The sequence below is a fragment of the Poecilia mexicana genome, unplaced genomic scaffold (genome assembly GCF_051168715.1).
Source record: "Poecilia mexicana isolate PSO_F unplaced genomic scaffold, ASM5116871v1 scaffold_18, whole genome shotgun sequence".
NCBI lineage: Eukaryota > Metazoa > Chordata > Actinopteri > Cyprinodontiformes > Poeciliidae > Poecilia > Poecilia mexicana.
This window is the reverse complement of record NW_028263387.1, coordinates 15,924,533-15,944,711: the sequence shown is the minus strand read 5'-3', so window position 1 is coordinate 15,944,711 and position 20,179 is coordinate 15,924,533. Positions and strand designations below refer to the sequence as shown.

At 41.3% G+C, this 20,179-nt stretch overlaps 1 protein-coding gene across 4 annotated transcripts in view; it reads right to left on the bottom strand.

Annotated features, from left to right (window-relative positions):
* Window positions 1-20,179, bottom strand: part of ptprda (protein tyrosine phosphatase receptor type Da) — a 167,272-nt gene that overhangs the window by 35,138 nt on the left and 111,955 nt on the right. For 2 of the 4 annotated variants that reach the window (XM_088015914.1, XM_088015916.1), the window contains exons 7-19: window positions 16,290-16,559; window positions 13,878-14,459; window positions 12,497-12,642; window positions 10,702-10,846; window positions 8,852-9,157; window positions 7,768-7,961; window positions 6,696-6,722; window positions 5,735-5,852; window positions 4,217-4,804; window positions 3,687-3,787; window positions 3,320-3,576; window positions 2,360-2,453; window positions 61-270 (exon numbers count right to left, since the gene is read on the bottom strand). In XM_088015914.1, the coding sequence (XP_087872040.1) occupies window positions 61-270; window positions 2,360-2,453; window positions 3,320-3,576; window positions 3,687-3,787; window positions 4,217-4,804; window positions 5,735-5,852; window positions 6,696-6,722; window positions 7,768-7,961; window positions 8,852-9,157; window positions 10,702-10,846; window positions 12,497-12,642; window positions 13,878-14,459; window positions 16,290-16,559 (3,038 nt within the window). The remainder of the gene's footprint in view (window positions 1-60; window positions 271-2,359; window positions 2,454-3,319; window positions 3,577-3,686; window positions 3,788-4,216; window positions 4,805-5,734; window positions 5,853-6,695; window positions 6,723-7,767; window positions 7,962-8,851; window positions 9,158-10,701; window positions 10,847-12,496; window positions 12,643-13,877; window positions 14,460-16,289; window positions 16,560-20,179) is intronic. The other 2 variants (XM_088015915.1, XM_088015917.1) reach the window with 1 other exon arrangement.

Below are 20,179 nucleotides of genomic sequence, written 5' to 3'. Positions count from 1 at the left end.
GTGAAACCGTTTACAGTGTTTGTTTTTTTATAAAGGACAGAACTGAAAAACAAAACGTACGTTTTCAGACATCTCCAGCACGGCGAGCACGAAGAAGATGTATTCCTGGCCGTTCTGGAGTTGTTTGTTTTCAAAGTCGTCGTAGATCTTGCCGTCTCCCAGGGTGAACTCTTTGGGCAGGTCTTTGAAATGTGCAGCGATGTAGGCTTTGGGCTCGGCGTGCCTCTGGAAGCGAAGGCCTCGGCTCGTTCGGTTTATCTCTTTCAGTAGCTTTAGTGAAAAAAAAAAAAGAAAGAAAGAAAAAAAAAACAGCTGATAACGTGGGGCACGTTCCAGTCGCACGCACACAAAAACAAACCCCGCACTCACTGAGTCTGACAATCTCTTTTGATTGCTGAGCCGAAAATGCTAATTGCAAAAAAAAAAAGGCAGAACATGAGAAGAAAGATCAATAACTTTTTTTTTTCTTATTTCATCTGCTTTTATTTTATTTGACAACAAAAGATTGAGAGATTAAAAGATTGTGTGAATTTTCCGTCATTTAAAGCAGCTGAGGATTATCCGGCGGCTTCAAACGGTGAGAAACGGACTGAATTAATTCAAAACTTGCATCGCTCTGTTGATACAATCAAAAGCTTTTTTCTGCTTAAACGCATCGACGAGTAAAATCTGGGGAGAACTTGGCGGCGTTTGATAAGTGTACTGTAATTTATTTTCCACTCATTTTCTGCAGAAAATTAATCCAACACAAATAAAACGAAGAAAAGTTAAACAAGCCGCAAATAAAAACGGATTCAGACATTGAATTTTGTGGGTTTCGACATCGCGCCGATCCGTTTTGACTCCGTAATTGTTATTTGGGTAAATGATTTCACCACCTTTCTTTCCCAGCCACAAGTGATAATGATCCTACGAGGCTGAAAGGAAAACAATGCCCTTCATGCAAGCCGGTGTCGTCAAATTCAAATTTCCTCTTACAAAGCATGGATGATAATTATGCTAATCGCGCCTGGTTAGCCATTTCTCTGTCTGAATGCGTATATCCAACATGTGTGTGTGTGTGTGTGTGTGTGTGTGTGGCTGCCGTTCACATTGCAGAGTGTGTGTCCTCGGCCGTTGTGTGCTTTGTTTTGGCTGCGGGGGTGTTGGTGCTGCCCGATAATGTCTTCAATCATCTCTCCTGTCAACACGGCTAAATCTAGCTGCCCTTGGGAAAAGTTGTGAAAAGGTGAGTGCCAATATTGACAAACAAATAAATTCTGACGGAGACGGTGACTTTTGGGGCCATCGGTCAAGGCTGCAGACACGGGCCTCCGGGCATGAGCCACGAAGGCGTTGCTGGATGAGACCCCTTGTGTTTTCTTTTATCCATCTGTACCTATGATATAACGTGAGGTTTATAACCAATAAAATAAACATCAGAAGTGTCGCTGCCTTTGCCAGACTCTGAAACAGCTGTGCAGCGAAAGGGACCGACATTCTTATAGTTTTCTGTTATAAAAGGGTAAATGACATCACAGTTCAAGCCAGAAACGGGATAAAAACAGTTAAATGTATGATTCTTAACCAAGCTTTTGATTGGCTTTCAAAATGATTAAATAAGTTTAAAATGAATACAAAAGAAACATTTGGAGCTGTTGAAGGTACTGGTTGCGTTACACACTGAACCATTTGAAATATCTTTATTCTTTGGCCACTTTCACAGATGTGCTCAGCTGCCTTATGCATTTTTTTCCCCCTCTTCAGACATGAATTATAACTACTGTGCGATTCAAGTCTGAAAGCAAATGAAAAGCACACTTAGAAAAGTAATTCTCATAAGTTTGACACTTTCAACATGTGAGATTCAAACTTTAATCCTAAATCTGTATTTATAAAAGCCATCATTTAGCTATCAACACTGCTGCACACCTTGATGCTTCAAAATTACCCAACTTTGTGCATGTAGCTCTAAATATAAAACGTCAAGTGGCGTGTGCGCTAGCTTTTCCTGAAACGCGAAGAGCCGCTAAGGCCTGATGCAAGCTCTTCAGGTAATTACTGCAAATACAAAGAGGAGGAGAAGGTGGAGATGGGATGGCAGTTTGCAGTCCAATTGATGGCTACTTCATGTTCTCATTTCCATATGAACAGTGCTCTCTGGAGCTATTTGCGTCAATCAGACAGACTCATCGCCTGTCTCCCCTGTCCTCATACCTGTCTCGATGTACTTTTTCCTGCTTTGAGAAATTAAATATGTGTTCGTCGCACACAACTTTGCAGACCGAGCTATGACGCTTGTCTTGACAGAATGCTGGAAGTAGAATGTGGATTGTGCTGGTATTTTAAAATGTTTCCTCTAAGACGATCTGGAACGCACCTCTTCCAGATTCATCTCATCCGGACTGTCCCAGGGACTGTAAAACTTCCCAGTGCGCTGCTTCTTCAGAGGTACGACCACAATATAGTAACCCCTGGAAAACACGCAGAAAAAGAAGAAATGTCATGTGTAATCACTTGTTTCTGTTTCTGTGTGTGGCTTAGCATGCTCAGGATACTTTGCCAGTGGCGGTTATTTCTTACTCAGGTCCCCAGTGGATTAAGTAAAACAAAAAAAAAAAAAAAACAGAAAAGCATTCTCATCCCATCATCAAGGTGGCAACAAAACTGCCAAACTTGAGATTTTCTGGTGGGGCAATTCACCAACATTAGCCCAAATGTCAGTATAGCAGGCTAATACAAAACTAATTAGCTTAAGCTGTATTATGGAAGCCAGTGGGCCAAGTGCAACCAGCAGCATCAAAAAAACAAAAGAAAAAAAAAATGAGTTGGAAGCCATCATGTGCAATGTATTGTACTCCCTAGCCTTCTGACAATCCTGGGCTTTGTTGAAAGGCTGTAAGAGACTTTACTGGGCTTAGGGGGGTGCGGTCAAATGAGTCCGGCTGCGTTAGTATGTAATGATTGAGGTGAAGAGGATATTAGTCTCAAAAGCAGGGAGGAATGAAAATAGTTTATGGGGAAAAAAATACGTCATTACTGACAAGGTGTTGTGCATAATTAGTCTATGGGAAGACCCGTCCTAACTAAGGTGTACCAACGTTGTTTAAAGTTTATGATTTCAAATGAGGTAAATTTTTCTTGAAACCTCTTAACCTGTGATTTCAATGATGATTTTTGTCTGGCATCTGTGTTGCTGCACACTGTCTTTTAGCTGACTGAAAGAAGGAAAAATATTGTCTGATTGGAAATATTTTCAGTGGTATTTTTATTTCATCAGCATACAAATACCTTACAAAATAGCTACATACCACTCCAAACTGGCATCATTCAAGCTCACCTTACTGTCTCAGAAGTTTGGACCGACGGGAGCTCTACGGTCACCATCCCGTCTGAATTTGTTTTGCCGATCATGTAGGGCTTGGTGCGAAGGACATCTGGAGCCGTCATGGTGGACACGCGATGCTGAAGACCTCCAGCGCTGTTCCCGCGGTTGGTCAACAGGAAGGAGTACTGTGTCTCTGGTTGAAGACCCGTGATAAGCTTCTGTGTTAGCTTTCCATCCACCTCCACACTCTGCCCATTATCGTAGAGGATCTGTGTGTGGGGGAGAAAGAAACGTCTCATTTAGACGTTGTGGGGGAATGTGTCGTGCGATGTTCACGTGTTGGGGTTATAAGCCGCGAGCAAGGTGAGCGAGCACTCACAGTAAAAGGTTGTGCCGGGTTGTAGGTGTCTGGGATTTCCCACGTCAGCAGCACTGACGACTTCATAGCAGCTCTCACGTGAAAATTTTTTGCAAACACTGCTAAAAGAAAGGGGGAGCAGATGATTTAGACACAAAACACCCTCTCCGTCCGTCTTCCTTTGACCCCACGCACTAGTGCTTACCTGGGAAAGTCTCCTTCAAAACCAGGTTGAAACCAGTACTATGTTGAACTGAAAACTGTCCTCTTACCTTCTTACCAACACCACGTTTATACAGTAATGACTGACCTTTACTTAACTGACAAAACACAAAGAGACACACATACTTACTCCATGGGAGGTCTTAAATTATAGGATAACAAAAAAACTAATGATAGGGGAATATGTTAATACCAGAGTCTTCTGGTTGAGTCAGCTTTAGCATTTTGAGACATTAGGGCGGAAGTTGCAGCTGAACAGGTCTGAGCAGGAAAAGGTTGATTTTTAAGAGGAAAAAAGGGGCTATAAGAAGTTCAGTGTCTGGTCCTACCTTGATCCACAGGCTGTGTTCTGAATTGGACACTTGGGCTATAGGGGCCAGAGCCCTTGCTGGTGAAGGCACACATTTTAATATCATAAGTAGTGTCTGCCCTGAGCCCATCCAGGAGGACGGTTGATTCCGGGGCAGTGATGAAGAGTTCTGACGGACTCCGTGGGCTGTTGATGTCTTTGTACTGCAGAGCGTATTTCACTATCTGACCGTTTCGCTCTGCCAGGAGAACGGGCTGCCAGCTGACCTGAACCGTGGAGGTGCTGGCTCCCTCTGCCTTAATGTTCTGCGGGTAGCCGCTCGGTACTTCTTCGTTTGTGACCACCTCTTTGACCGTCTCCTCCCCAAAGCCCACCTTGTTGCGCGCCGAAAGGCGGAAGGTGTACGAGGCTCCCTTGTGGATCTCTTTGGTGGTGTAATGGTTCTCTCGCTCAGGGAACTCAATAACAGTCAGTGGGTCAACGTCTTTGCGGCCAAAGCGAAGGCGGTAGCCCTGCAGGGGGCCGTGGGTTATTGCCGGGGGGTGCCACTGGAGGAGAGCCGTTCCCATGTTTGTTGTACTGACCATGAGGCGAGGTTTCTCAGGAACTATTGGTGGGAATAGAGAAAAAGTTCTTAGAAACATAAAGGACGCTGTTTTCTTCATTCATCAGAGCATGGGCCGCTATCAAGGTTTCAGAATACCTTAACTTTTCTGTGTCAAGATGCCATTCCGACTAGGAGACCCAGAATGTTTTTCTCAAGACTGATTTTCCTTTCATTATTCTGGCAGGTTTTGATGAGCAATGTCTGGGAATGGGAGACTGACACACCCATTTTGAAAATAAAGGCTGGGATTCTTCACAATAACACTTAACCAGTGACTCTGTCACAATGACGGTTTATAACTTAACCTTACCCTAAGTCTATTTAGAAGGAAAAGGATATTTGCTGATGCAGACGTCTGTCTTCTACCCCTAGATTGCCTTGGATTAAAACTCTGTTGTTCTACCCATAAACTTGTTCACAGCATGTCCATTGTGAAGCTGAATTATAATCACATCCAAGCAGCAGCAGTGTCTCCCTGTTAATGTGATAAGGTTCTCATTGACCTCAGTTTGTTTTTATTCGTTCATTCATTTGTTCGTGTGCCTATTTGCAGTGCCGCTGCTCTCCCAAATGCTACTGCACACTGCTGGTCAGCAGGGTTATATAGTAGGCTACTGCACTTTTTTCCCCACTTACAAGAAAGACGAAATATAATACTTCTGTCTGCAACAAATGCAATCTGACATAGAGGAGAAAACTGGTTAAAATATAAAAGGTGGCACTTGTTCAAATGCTACAGCAAAGAGTTAAAAGTACTTGGATAATGTCACATATTGTCTTTCGTGAGAATGCCATTAGAACGTCCGACCGATGACAAAAGAAGACTGCTTCTGTTTCTATTATCTGAATTGCTCATAGCCTCGCACTGTCACAGGAGATGGAAAGAGACTGACTTCCAGTGTTTATCTTTATCAGTGATGATTGGATTACCTGCGCCAGTGGTGGTGATCAGTTTGGGTTTGCTGCGTGCACCGTCGCCCTTTGTTGTGTAGGCTGCCACTGTGACTGAGTACGTGGTTTCGGCCTGCAGATCAGTGATGATCATCTCCTGAAAACATGCCAGATTTTAAAGTGCTGAACTCAGAGTTCGTCTCTGCACACATAGGTGAGCAGAGATCCTTCATGTCCGTTGTAACCTCTCTGTCTGCTACCATTTTAGCTAATGCATAAACATGACAACAATTCATTAAAATCCTACTACAACTTCTGAACTTTATTTCAAGTAAATCTATTTCATAATACTTGGTTAGGTATCAGTTTAAGAAGTCTTGGGTTACGTTCACACAACAGGTGTTGATCCTCAATTCTGATTTTTTTTTACTAAAGTCTGATGGTTTTTGAGTTGTCGTTCATATTGCTAAGTAAATGCGAATGCAACCAGGCTTCTGTGTGAAAGATGTACGACCCCAAAGCGACCGGCACGTGCAGAAGAAGAGCGTAGACGTCACATAGCTGCAAACTGTTTACAGAAGTGACGGTGGATGCCGCCGTCTATGGACTGATTTTAAAATTGCTGAGCAGTGGGAGCCGACAGTATTGTCACAAGAGGATAAGACAAAGGAAGCCAAGACAAAAGAAAGACAAGTGTCGGCACTACTTGCTTCAGTCATTGTTTACTTCCAAATTTACAGGTGCAGCGTTATGATCCATGTCTCACACCAATTGACGTAAAAGTTTGGTAAAATGCTAGATGACTGTTCAGGCTCCAAACTTTTTAAACTTCTGTAAAGTATCTGATATAGTGCCACATATGGAAGTGGCACAAATTGGATTTTTATGGGTGAAAAGATCGGAAATGGGTCGTTCAGACTGCCTTGAAAAAGCAGTCTATGGGCAGCATTTCCCTGCTGTGTGAACATAATAAACAATAAAGTCTGTTGTAGCTACTCACATGTTCAGTTGTGTCATCGTAGTCCCACTGTGTGTTGTCGAAGAGCGGACAGAACAGAAACAACAAGTGAGCAAAGGTACAACAGTGACTGGCAAGAAAGCATTTGCACCCATTTTATCTGTAAACACACAAGCACCAAATGTTTGCCGGTAGGAATATTTGTAGCAAAAGTGAACAATAAACCAAGCGCAAATGGTTTGTGTTTGTCAACTGAAGTAAGATCAGTGAAGTTTAACGACGATCTCACTCACTGCCTGGCAAAAGTACTTACAACTTAGGAGATTTTATTGGGATCTTAAGTGAAAGGCTGACACAATGTACTCCATCATTGTGAAAAGTAAAAAGATGGACTAGTGGTTTTCACATTTTTTCACAAAAAGGAAAAGGTGTGGGATGGATTTCGATTTTGTCTTCTTTACGTTGACGCCACAAAATAAAATGCAGCACAACCAACTGCCTGCAGAAGTGACTTAATTAGGAATGAGAGTACTTTCGACTTGCCTGTCACTTTCCTGCTGGTGCATCTGAATTTCCCCACTGAGGGACAATAAAGGCAATGACTGTTCTATCTGTGTGGAGCTTCATCTCAATATGAAGCCGGCTGTTCTGCGGAGGCCTTAGGCAGGAAACGCTGCTGCCCACAGTGGAAGAAGAGACTCTGGTCAGAGGTAGTGCAACTACCTCATACAACTATGCTTTTTCCTGACACTTCACAATTATGCACTACCTTGTGTTAGATGTCATATAAAATCCCAACAAAATACAGTCTGTAGTAGTAATATGATAAAATGCCAACAAGTCCTGTTGCTAATGCAAAAGCTTTACATCAACCTTAATTTCTTTACACTCAACCTCCAAGAAGCTAGAGGTCTAAGGTGCAAGCCTGAAACACTTCTTGGAAGCAAACTGTAGCAAAATTAAGAGAGGACTCAAGACTTTTGCACACAGTACAGGACATTGCCATTACCTATTTGAAGGTGAGGAGGTGAATGAGACAAAGCAGTACTACATGTCTGAGGAATGAGGCGGCAGGTTGTGTGTCTGGTTGCGTTGAGGGTGGGTGGTGTTGTACCTGAGCATCATCAATCAGGATGTCCTTGATGACTGGCTGTCCTGTGGGCTCCCCATTAACCATCCTGACATAGTGCACCTGGTATCCTCGGATCTGACCGTGCTGCTTGGTGGGCACCGGTGAGCGCCAAATCACTTTAATTGATGAAGAGTTGACAGCCTCCACCTCGACTTTACGAGGTGGCCCACTAGGAACTGGAGGAACACCATGGGATAAAAGAAATAAGGTCAAAATTATAGAGAATCCCCCCAATCTTTGCTTCACCCTCTTAAGCGTCGCCCCCAAAAAATGTTGCGGTGACCAAAAAACAAAAAAAAAAAACAAAAACGCACAAAAGTGCAGAAAACCGCAACAAGCACTGCATGACAGAGTTATTTCAACAATGGTAAGGAGAGAGGGGGGGAAAAAACAACAGCAAAAATCAGGTCCGACAACCGACCTAATCTTGTAAAACCATTAAAACCGAGTCGGGTGAATTGTAAAAAATATGGCGTAAAAAATGGGTTTAGTCAAAATAGAAAAGTGGAGCCAAAAGAGACTTCAAGAGTTTCATATTCTTGAAGTGCAAGAAGAGTTTTGGCTGTGATGTAAGGGGGAAAAAATAAAAATAAAAACAAAAAATGATTTATTATCACATGAACTGACAAAAATATTAAAAATGGCCTTTAAAAAAAATCTTCCACATTTTGTTGTTCCCACTGTCATGATTTTTAAAAATTCGAGATCTAAAAAGAACAAGAAAAAGTTACAAAAACAGACAGTTGGGACTGGAAGTTTGAGGCCTGGAGGAGTGGAAAAAGCCATACCATGTGTTGAAATTAAGCAGCGTGAAGGGCAGAAAAAGCCAAAAAAAGGTGCTTGCGAGAGTCAGTTTGGTTAAAAAAATGACTTTCCAGAACAGAGCCGACAGTACCGAGTGGTCACAGTCATTTCAGAAGCAGGCAGAGGGGGTAGAGAAGAGGTAGCAGCAGATAGAGGCTGTTAGTATCTGGGGGGTGGGGAGTTGGTTAGGTCAGGAAAAGCAGGCTGGATTTTCAGCTGGAGGGTTTTTTTTTATTATTTTTTATTTTTAGCAAACACATACCATCCTCCTCTGTTCGGATAAGCTGCGGCAAGCTCTCAGGTCCTGCTCCGACATCTGTGTGGGCAGTGACCGTCACACGGTACTCAGTCCATTTTTCCAGGTTCTCCAAAAGATACTTGGTGCTCTCCGGAGGGATCCCAGAGATTCGGCGAGCGGCGGTGTCCTCCCCTTCGGTGGCGGCGTAGTGAATAGCGTACTGCGTCAAGATCCCGTTTTGCAGCTCCACGGCTGGCGGCCGCCAACTTACCAGGATACTGGTCGAGCTGGGGCTGTGGCACGTTACATCCTGAGGTGGGCCTGCGGGTTCTGGACGGCGAAGTGGTTTGGTAGCAGATCCGTTTCGTTGCGGTTTGGTTTAGATTTGTCGGTTGAGGCCATTCATTTAGTTGGATTTGTTGTTTTTTTCGTTTTTAAAGGAGGTTCAGTTTTTATTTATTTTTTTTATTTTTGATGAGGTTGATGATGGAAGAGTCGAAAGAAAAAGAAAAAAGGAAAATAAAATGATGGCATGAAAAAAAAGCACGAGGACTTTGATGAATAAATAAAACAAACCTTAAAACACAAATAAACAAATGTAGAAATAAACACACGTTTTTTTTAAGTTTACAACGAAAGGAAGAATGATTGGAAAAAGGAGAGCTGTACCAGAAGTCACCTACCTTTGCCATGAAAAAATATAAATTCATATGAAATTAAAATGAAAACTTCTTTCCCATTGACGTCATAAACAGGTTAAAGAGACAATTTCAAATGTTACATTTTGCAAGCAGTTACCATCAATCCAAAAACATAAAGGTTGATGCTGAAGTTAATTTAAAAAAAGGGGGGAAAAAATGTGGTATTTGTCACCAACCTTTCCGAAGCCTGTTGGTTTGTGGTAAAAGCCTGACTGTACAACAGAGAGCTTTGCAAGGAGATATGACTGATTCATTACATTCTGACAACATCGGCATGCATGAGTTTCTCTTCTTTAATATCTTCGCAGGATTTAAATTTCTGAGTGTCTGTACCCACCTGATTACCTGCCTCTGACTGTCAGACCCCTCAGATTTATGCTGAAAGTCCAAACTCAAAAAAAAAAGAAGAAAACAGAAACTGATCGGTTTGATTTTTCTATTCTGTGAACTGATATGAAGAGCTGGATACGTTTGGAGAAAGCAGCAGAATTTAAACGTCTATTTTTGTTTGTTTTTCCAACATAAATCTGAGGTTTTTAGGAGGTGGGAATGTCTCTAACTAGAATGTTGCTTTGAGCTTTCTATGCTGATGCAACTCAACAATTCAGTTAAATTTAAATGGCGAATTAAAGAACGAAAAAGTCTGAGATTTAACCTTTTGCCTTTAAAATATGTAGCTGCAGAGAAAGCTCAAACTAAACCTTTATTCTCCTGGTTTTGGCTGCCAGGCAGCTTCAGGAGACATGGTTTCCAAAGCTCCGTTTCGCTCCCGTTTTATTATTATACAACTCACACACATGTGGACGTTAGCATAAATAATTCAGGAGCTTGAGCGTTAATTTTACTCAAAACTGTTTTGTGCACAACAAAGCAGAGGAGCAGGGGCTTTTGTAAACCATTCTAGTGACTTTGCAGGAAGCCCAGATGGCTGTCAGTACAGCCACTACAAGGAATGCTGCACAGTTTTCTTTTTTTTCACTCTACTTAGATTTAAACATTTTTCAAATGCATCAAACATTAATAGGTAAAAAAAAAAAAGTAGAAAAAAGGAAACCAAAAGGCATAACTGACATCTCCACTCTTTTGAGATGTTTGGACTTCAAAGAAAAATGCATTTGAAACGCGTTTGTTCCCAGATGTTTTAAACTTGGTCAGATAAAGAAGAACACCTACGTGTCTGTGGGGTTTCTGCGGAGATGTCGCTGGTGTAAGCTCCAATTCCATGTTTACTGCGGGCGGCCAGACGAAAAGTGTACGTGGTGAAGGGCTTCAAGTCCTTCAGCAGGTATGTGGTTGTCGGTTCGAAGCTGATTCGTTTCTGTGAAGACAGTTTGGCCTTCTGTCATTTCATTTCTTCTTTTCCTAGCTGGGAAACACTCATTAACATACGAAACCTTGTTTACAAGTAGATTCTGGCAAAGAGACCAGCATGGAAACAAGGAGCGCACCAATGTATGTACCGGTCAAAACAGGCCTACAGTTTAACCTGTTGTGCAAGTTTTTCTTTCATGTTAAAAATGAAAGAGTAAAAGAACCATTTTTTCCCCTTTGATTAGTTAATTTAGTAGTTTGGACAGGAATGCTCTAAAATTTCCATTTGTATTAGAGAGCACTAGCTCGTGCAGCCTAGAAAAGTTTGTATTATTTCACGGTATTCAATAATTTTCAATAAAATAAGATTTTGAACATTGAAGGTGTCCTTCTAACACCTGACAGCTAAGAACAAAATTGGTATTGGTCAAAACTGGAATCAGCAGGTCAGGCTTTCTAAAGACCGGTAGTTTTTATTCTAAAGGCCAAAAACTGCAACTGTTGCACTCCTGACAAAAACAGCTTTTGACAGAATTTCAAACATAAAAGCGTACACTGCAGACACATGGAACAAGGATTCATATAATTCAGTTTAGACATAAAACTCAACAAAACCAAGGAATTCTCCTTTTACACTGTACACCTGGTAAAGTTTAAAAAACTTTAAAGTTAATTATTATTTTCTTGCACAAGTATAATCCGATCTTAAATATGCGCACATATTTTGTTGTGGAAAAGATCCAACGTTAACAAAAAAAGATGTTTTTAATTGTTGGCACCGCAAACATTACATTTAAACTGAATATTTAAATGAAGCATTTTCTTTCTTATACTTTGGTATTTGAAGTTAATCAGAGCATTGAGGAACTTTGATCTAGTCAATCATGATTTTCCAATCCAGAGAAATTCATTTCTTTCAGGCAAGACAAGAGAACATGGCGTACAAGTAAAGCAGTTGTGTGTTGATCTGAAAATTAGACAAAATGGCTAAAAGAAAATAGCTACTTGTCTAAACTTACTATTATTAAGAGTAACAACTATAAAGTGACAAGCGAATCAGTTTAAGGAGGTTAAAAAAAAGCTTGACATTAGAAAACAACAGGAAGCAGTGAGATCATCAAGCCTCAACCATCAGATACTGACTTTGTACCAGATGGTTGGGATACCAGGAGGCAGATTTTGCTGCCCGACCATCAGCAATGTATCAGTGTAAAGTTTGATTTCGAAGCTGGAACCGTGTGGTACAATCAGATAAGACCAGGACTGAGCTTTTACAGGGAAACACATGCACTTTGTTTATATCCAGGAGCATTGAAATACAAAAAGACATCCCCCCCCCACATTCCTTTTTTTTATTGCTTAATATTGCAATGACAATTCAAAGGAAAATTAAATAACTACTGCAAGCCACAATCTCCAAATGTCAAAGTCATAAAAATAAAAATGCTCGAGGAGAAAAAGTTACCAATTATGCCCTGTTAATTACTCACAGCAGTGTTAAACTAACAGCCGTACTGTAAGTAATTAAGGAGGGTAACAAGCGGCTCTTAAAAACATTATTAAAACAACTGCAGCAAAATCTGGACAGATTCAGAGTATTTCTTACGTGCAAGCAGACTAGAAATGCAAACTGTTCAGGTTCGTAAGCGGTAATTACCTCGTCTTTGTCGTCCTTCTTTCTGTACGTGAGCTCATATCCGGTCACTTGGTTTTCCAGTCCCGTCTGGGCCGGAGCGTTCCACGAAAGCAAAATGCTTGTTTCTGATTTGGCTTCTCCTTTGAAGTCAGTCGGCTGGGAGGGAACTGGGATCAAAGAGACGAGTTCATTATGAGCCACATTACATGCGATTCATTGGGATTTCGGTCACACTTCTGGACACGACAGCGGAATGGTTACGGTCCGGAGGGATGTCAGTCTCATAGATACCACCATGCCATCCTCAAATAAACAATATATGCAATATTGTTATTATTGCTTTATTACTGAATGCAATTGAAGATATATATGGGGTTTCTAATAGTCCGTTTTTCATTACTGTATTATTATGAACTAATTTAGAACGCATTGAATAAAATCTCTCTAGCTCCTTTCCATAAACACTTCAATGTGGGATTAAGACCCCCTTATGCCGTCTCTGTGTTTTGTTAAAGGACTGTGGTGGTTAGGGGAGCTGAATTCAACTCACTCCTGGTAAGCCCCTTACTCACCAAAGGATGTACTCACAGCTCTGTGTCATCTGAACTGTGGGAAGTGTGTTATGTAGCTGTGAAAGGCCGACTGTGAGGCCACTAGGCTGGGGATCATCGCACTGAGGAACGGCTACTTTGGTTAAGAAAGGCCGACTTGTTTCTTTGTTGTTGTTTTTTAAGTCACAAGAAGGTCAACCCCTAAATATGTTTGCATCATGTTTTTATATTATTCACAAGCATATCAAATCATTTTGGAGTTGGAGAGTGGTTTCTGTCACCTTTGTAGTGTGTCACCACTACCAGTCAGCTCTGCTTCTGCTGGCTGCTCCAGTGTTGTAAGAGCCTGTGTAACAATATCTTGCACATCAGGGTTTTTTTTTTTATTATTATTTTTGGTAGAGTCTTTTCATGAAACCCTTATTTTCTAAAATATTTAAGAAAAATAATTTGATGTGAATTTACAGCCTGACAGTTAAGTTGACTCAGTCAATGATCACAGATCAAACCAGAATAACTTGGTGTGCTGTGGTGGTGCAGGGGTTAAGCACAACCCACATATGGAGGCCTTAGTCCTCGATGCAGTTGTCACAGGTTCAATTCCCGGCCTTGGCGACCTCTGCTGCATCTCTTCCCCCTTCTCTCATTTCCCACTTTCCTGTCAATTAACTATCAAATAAAGGCCACTAGAGCCAAAAAAATCTTAAAAAAACAACAAAAAAAACAGAATAACTAAGCTCCGTCTTGCTGGTAAATGGAGTTTTCGATCCACCTTTCCATGCGGCACGCTTCCATACTTTGTAAATTGTCAAAGCAGGTACAAACTGATTCACCACTGGCACCAAACCCACCTCCGGTCTTGGCGATGATTTGCAGCTCAGGAGAAAGGGGTCCGTCGCCCACAGATGTGAAGGCCAACACTTTGATGTAGTAGGTCTTATTCGGGATGAGGCCCTGGATGGTGACGAAGTTAGACCCCCGAACTATCTGCTTCTCCCAGAGGTTAACGTGCTGGCTGTAATCCATGGTGTAGTACACCCTGTAGCCCATGATTTGCCCGTTGGGCTCCTCCGGCTCGTCCCACTGGATGACCGCCGTGGTCGCGCTCATCATGTGACCCCGGACCTGCCGCGGCGCGGTGCTCGGCGCCTGCTCTGCCGTTTTGGCCTCGATGCTCTCGCTGGGCGGCCCTCGTCCGATGTTGTTCACAGCCACCACCCTGAACTCGTAGTCGGAGTAGGGGCTGAGGCCGCCCACGCTGTACCGGGTGGTGGCCACGCCATCTATCTCCTTGTACAGGTCATCAGAGTACTTGGATTTGTGCTGAATGATGTAGTAGGACACTGGCTCGGGGTTGCCAGAGTCCCAAGTCAGCGTGATGCTGGTGGCTGTGCGCTCAGTCACCACCGGAGTGCCAGGAGCCTTGGGCAGTGCTGCAGTGACAATTATTTCATAAATATTAATAAAAATACAAATATATGGAAAATATCAGAAAACTTTACCTCTGTGATTCATTTCTGAAGCCACAGATTCTCACATTGTCTGCTTTCAGCATTTTACAGAGCCGTTGTTTATGTTGTTAATCTTTAGATTTCTCTTTATCACTTTAATAATTAAACAGGTAAATTTATTGCTTTAATTCTCCACAAAGTGGCGCACAGCAAAGGATATCAGAGCAATAGATCGTGTTTATATGCCATCTGAAGCAGACTACTGGGGGAAGCCTCTGCCACGCTGGTATATTGTGACTAATATCTTCATGTTTTGTCTCGGAAAAACAAAGCTGTGAGCGTGTTTGCGGGCTGGAGTCTATCCCTTGTGTGCATGTGAATGTGGCGGCGCTATCTGGGTTGTCATTCTGGTGTATTACGAGGGACAAATGATTACTATTTCTGCACCAAACAGTATACTCTACTTTCTACCCCTCCTTTTAGAAATAGGGAGCTTGTTACTTTGTAGTTCTCTGTCTGACAGATAAGCACTTTGCTATAATCTTAAGCTTGTATCGTATGTTAAAAGTCGGGTGCCAGAGTTTTAAGAAAAGCTTTGAAATTGGTTTGTTTTGACAGAGAGGGGTGGGTACGTTTCTGACAATAGTCTCTACTTGAATGTTTTCTGAACAACAAACGACATCAAATTTACAAGACAAAACTGTTCAATCTTAGTATGAAGTGAAGATGATCGACATTCTGAAAAGTGATTAACTTCTGTCATCTCTTTCATTAGCATAATTCCAGAAATGGCAACTCAGAAAGTCAGAGGAACACTGTTATTGACGCGTATATATTTAACTACTTTTGCATGTTTTATTTCACTCCAACCACTCAACCTTAACCATCACTGTGTTTAAAATGGATCATATTTAGGACATTGTCATTTTCTAAAAAAATGTAATCTGAAGAAAAGGCAGGCTTTCAAATCAGTCAAACACATTATGCTAACTGAAGACTAACTACAGTATTTTCCAGACTATAGAGCTCACCTCACAATAAGCCGCACCCACAAAGTCTTTAAAAAAAATGGAAATGTACATTTAAAAGCCGCACCAGGTTATAAGCCACTGGTATCTCCGCCTCTCTCGGTTTTCCACAAGATAAATCTCCTATTAATCTCCAATGCCGAACCATGGATTCGTTCACGCCGAGCTTACGTGCAGCCAGATCGATGGCCTTCAACTTAAAAAGCGGCATCATATGAACTTCTTCATGTTGTTTCCATGATGAGGAGGTATGAGTTTGAATACGTTTCTCCGTCGTGCCTGCTTCTAGGATGTGCTTGTTCTAAATGAAAATCAGCACTTCCTTCTTTGATTTCCAATTTTGACTTCCAATGATTCACTTCCTGCTAGAGAGCCCCCTGGTGGTTGAAGAAAAATCCGCACAAAAGCCGCACCCGGGTATAAGCCGCATGGTGTGTAGCAGCTTATAGTCTGAAAAGTGCGGAATGTCCCTTTATACATGAAACACTGTTCAAACTTTCAAGAGGTCACTAGACACTGTCCTATTACTAATTAAGCTTTTCCAAATCACTTAATAGTTCTTTTTGTTTTATAAAATTGGTTTTCTACAAATGTGTTATGTATGTTCTTTAGAGAAAAGCAAAGCTTACCAATTGATATATTATTTAGATTAAACGTCTTCAATATGGAGATTTAACTTTGTTTCTGGGGAATGTAATACAGGAGTTTGAACAATTATAGCATCTCATTTATTTTTAAATCATAATATTAGTAAAATCCTACCCATCTTAATCAGCATATTTACCTTTTACTGTTATCTGGGCCATAGCTTCTATCACCCCAAGTGTTGACATGGCAACACAAGTGTAGTTGGCCGACTGTCGTACATCTGTGAGCTCCAAGACGTTGCGTCCAATGGGCATGTCGTCCTCTGGGGTGAGATCCTCAGCGCCCAGCATCCACTTGACGTACGGCATGGGCGAGCCCACAGCTACACACGTGATATTCACGCTGCCACCAGGCATGATCTCATTGTCTGTCGGTGGGATGGAGAATCGGGGCGGGACTCGCCGTACTGAAAAGGAATTACCAGGTTTAGAACAACCAACTGAGAAAAAAAAAAAAGATAAAAAACAAATCAAATCTTTCGGAGTAGTTTCCAAAGAGTTTGATTGCTCGAAGATTGTGCTTTTATCTGCAGAATTCAAATGAAAACTGTTTCATATCATCCATAAGGACGCATTTTAAACATATTTTATCTAAGCTCTAATGGTAATGGTGAATGGGTGAACACCGATGTGAGCACTATGCACAAAACACAGCATCGGATTTGTACACAAATACTGTTGCCAGGCAATTGTATGCAAAGAAACAACTTTTAGACACAAACTGATTCTTACATACCACAGGCATATACATTACAAATATCAAAACAACATATAGCCTTAAGAAAACATTTTTTGTGTGGATTCTTTTAAGGTTCAGTGCAAACAAAAGACAGGACTGTCAGATGTTATGCATTTCCACTTTAGAACTCAACCAGCTCATAAAAGATTAAAAAAAAAGTAAAAAAACAAGGCAATTCTGCTATGTAGCTGTTTTTTTTGCTCTTATCACAGGAGCAAAAAAAAATGTTTGAAAGTAGGCCTAGAAGATATCAGAAACGCTTCTATGACTCACACTTTAACGGGAGGTTTTTAATGAACCTCAAAAAAGTGTGCCTAAGAATGAGTGAACATAAAGTGCACCAACTGTTGGTGAATTAAAGATGTAGTTTTTAAAAAAAATTAAAAGGTTATTTGCAATAATGTGTTGGCAAAGATTAGAAGTGCCAACTTGGCTCATTTTAAACCCAAATTAGTTGGAAAGGGAGGGAAAACCTGAGGCCAAGTCCAAGAGGGGAAGAGACCTAAGCACACTTCTACCGTCTTAAAACATCTACATCAAAAACGTCGCAGCATGTGTGCTGTACTTCCTGAACTGTAAAACCATACTTATGTTTGCAATGGATGGTCATTCATAGGGAATCCAATGATTTTATTTATTTATTTTTCATTTTTGTAACTGAGGAAATGGAAATTGGAGGTGGCACATCACCAATGACTTTCCTGTAAAACATGGAACATAAAACGCGTTTCCAGTCAGAGTAATAGTCGGATTCAGAACTAAAGCCACAGAAAGGGCAAACATATTAAAGCAGTTTACGCAAAGGCTATTTTGTTCAAATTTACACTGCGCTTCTTTTTTTCTAACCACCCAATCCAGTGTAAGTATGGTTTTAAGCTTTATGAAATAGCATTTATCCAAACCACTATGAGATTTATGAGGCAAGAGCTGTTTTAAAAGCTCGGAAGTCGTCTGTGGTCTTGGCCCCTTCTCAGAGGCTTTAGCCTCCAGGACAAACTATAATCTAGATTTCTACTAAATGTAGATGCCAAGAGTGTTACGTTCTGCAGGTGACATATCCGTTTAAGGGTTTGCAAAGGATAACCCTGATAATTACAGTGGAAGAGTTTCAGGAAAAAACATGAAACACTCGAGGCAAACAGTGGATGCATGCCTATTTCTGATTGAGTATTTGTGTATCTACCGTTTTTGCAGATTTGGAAAATTTACTGATTCATAGAGTTTTAAGTAGACTTGAAGCTGGAACACTTCTGCACATTTCTACTTGACAGACTATTGGCTGGCTTTTACAAAACAGCCAATCTAGGAATGGCATTCATTTTCCTTGCTGTTGATTGGCTGCAACTCCAAAAGCAGAGATGAAAACAACCTTAGACATTAGCTTCTGTAATAGTGCTAAGATGCCTTCCACTATGTGTATTACTGCATTTTAAAGTATATTTGGTGACTGACATTTTAAAATAGTTATAAGAATTTTTTGTGGGGACCTCAAATATTTGCAGATTTGATTCATTAGTGCAAGGATGTGTTCCCTGACCTCCATGAACACCACAGTGTTTTCTGTATATTAAAGTTCTACTGACTTTTGCAGCTTTTAGGCTGTAATAATAAAACCTTATTTCTCTTTTATTTAAATCCAGTGTGCTGAAATTCCAAAACTATATAGACTCCAATATGGGTTTGTGAATGCATAACATCTGACAACAACACAATAAATAGCACACCAAAGAAAACAGATGAACTACTTTTAGCTGGACAAAACTGTACAACATCATGGATACAAAGTTGACTTCAAGGACTTTTGGAGGCAAAAGAAATCCCAACATGCAAACAGGAATATGGGGTTGTTGGAGACAAAATGAAAGAGGAAAACTGCTTCAAATACGGTCAAAATGTTGTCTTAGCAGTCCAAGCAGCCATAAGAAATGTCTTTTGCAAATAGACTAGTTGTGCTGCTTCTGAGCATCCTCACTTGGTTAAGATTACCAAATAAAGTGGATAATGGGACACAGAAGCAAACAGACAAGCGTCAAGGATGGGTTCATGTGTACTGGTGAGCTCAGTGTTACTGCTCATGGCATTCAAGGCGGACCACAAATGTCTTTAAAATAAAGAAATCAAATATTTTCACATAACCAATAAGATCCTCTAGTTTCTGTCTCTAACCCGAGGACGCGTTAGGCTTTACTCAGCTATCGCGTCGCCAAGTGCTTCCTGCTGCCAATTCTCGAAGCCCGCTCTGAAGAGAGTGCGGTAGCTCTCTGGAGAGGAAATCGAAGGGAACTGGCTGCATTATTAAATACAACGTTTCTCTCGCTCAATATTTAATTAATATCCAATTGGATCGCGCTCCCCACAGACATAATATTATCCTGCTCATTTGAATATCATTACATTTGTCAAGACTTGTGGATAAGACTCCGAATGTATCATTCTTTCATGACTTCTCCGGCAGTAACATCCTCATCAAAGGGAGTACATAATCGCTGCGGGTGGAATTGTTTTTACAGCTTGACGCTCGACTTTAGTGTAAATTCCTGAACATATGTCTGTCTATGGGAAACACTTGTAAAGACGTTTGGATGTCTGCATGCAGAGCAAGTCCCGTTCCCTGTAAACTAGGCGTCAACCCAAGCAGGAACACTGTCATGGTAAAGGGCTGGGAGGGTCAGACGTTAGCAAGTGAGCATGCAAACAGACAGTCAAGCAGATGCAAAAATCAACCTCCCACTGTTCCGCCTCCAGGATACCAACATGTGCCACCTGTTGGACAGTCATGCATTCTGACAAAGAGCAAGGGACAGTCTCTACAGGAACAAGAACACTGAATGTGTGACAAAGAAAAACAATACGCTGAGGCAAAAGCAAAACCAATGGAAGAATGCTCGCTTCAATGTCTGGAAGATCCGATTTCCTTTTTGGTGATGAAAATAAAGAAAATCGATTGCCATAAAGAGTAACTTGATGAAGAAGTAAAAAGCACACCAACCTTCTCGTAGCTCTGAAGGATGTAGGGATTTTGGATGCAGAACAAAATGAAATAAGGGGTGGAGAAAAAACAAGGGAAACACAGAGAGTAAGAAGGCCATGTTTCAGGTGCTCAAATGCTGCGGAAAACATTTCAGAGGACCTTGTGTCCTCTAAAGGGAAGGAAGCCCTGTGAATCTCCCCAACACCAACAAACAGCGACACCTTGTCGGAGCTAAAACGTTTGAAGTAGCATTTACTCACTTATAAACTGTGTTGTGCCAAAAGCCAGTGGTCTCAAACTCCAGTTCTTGAGGACTG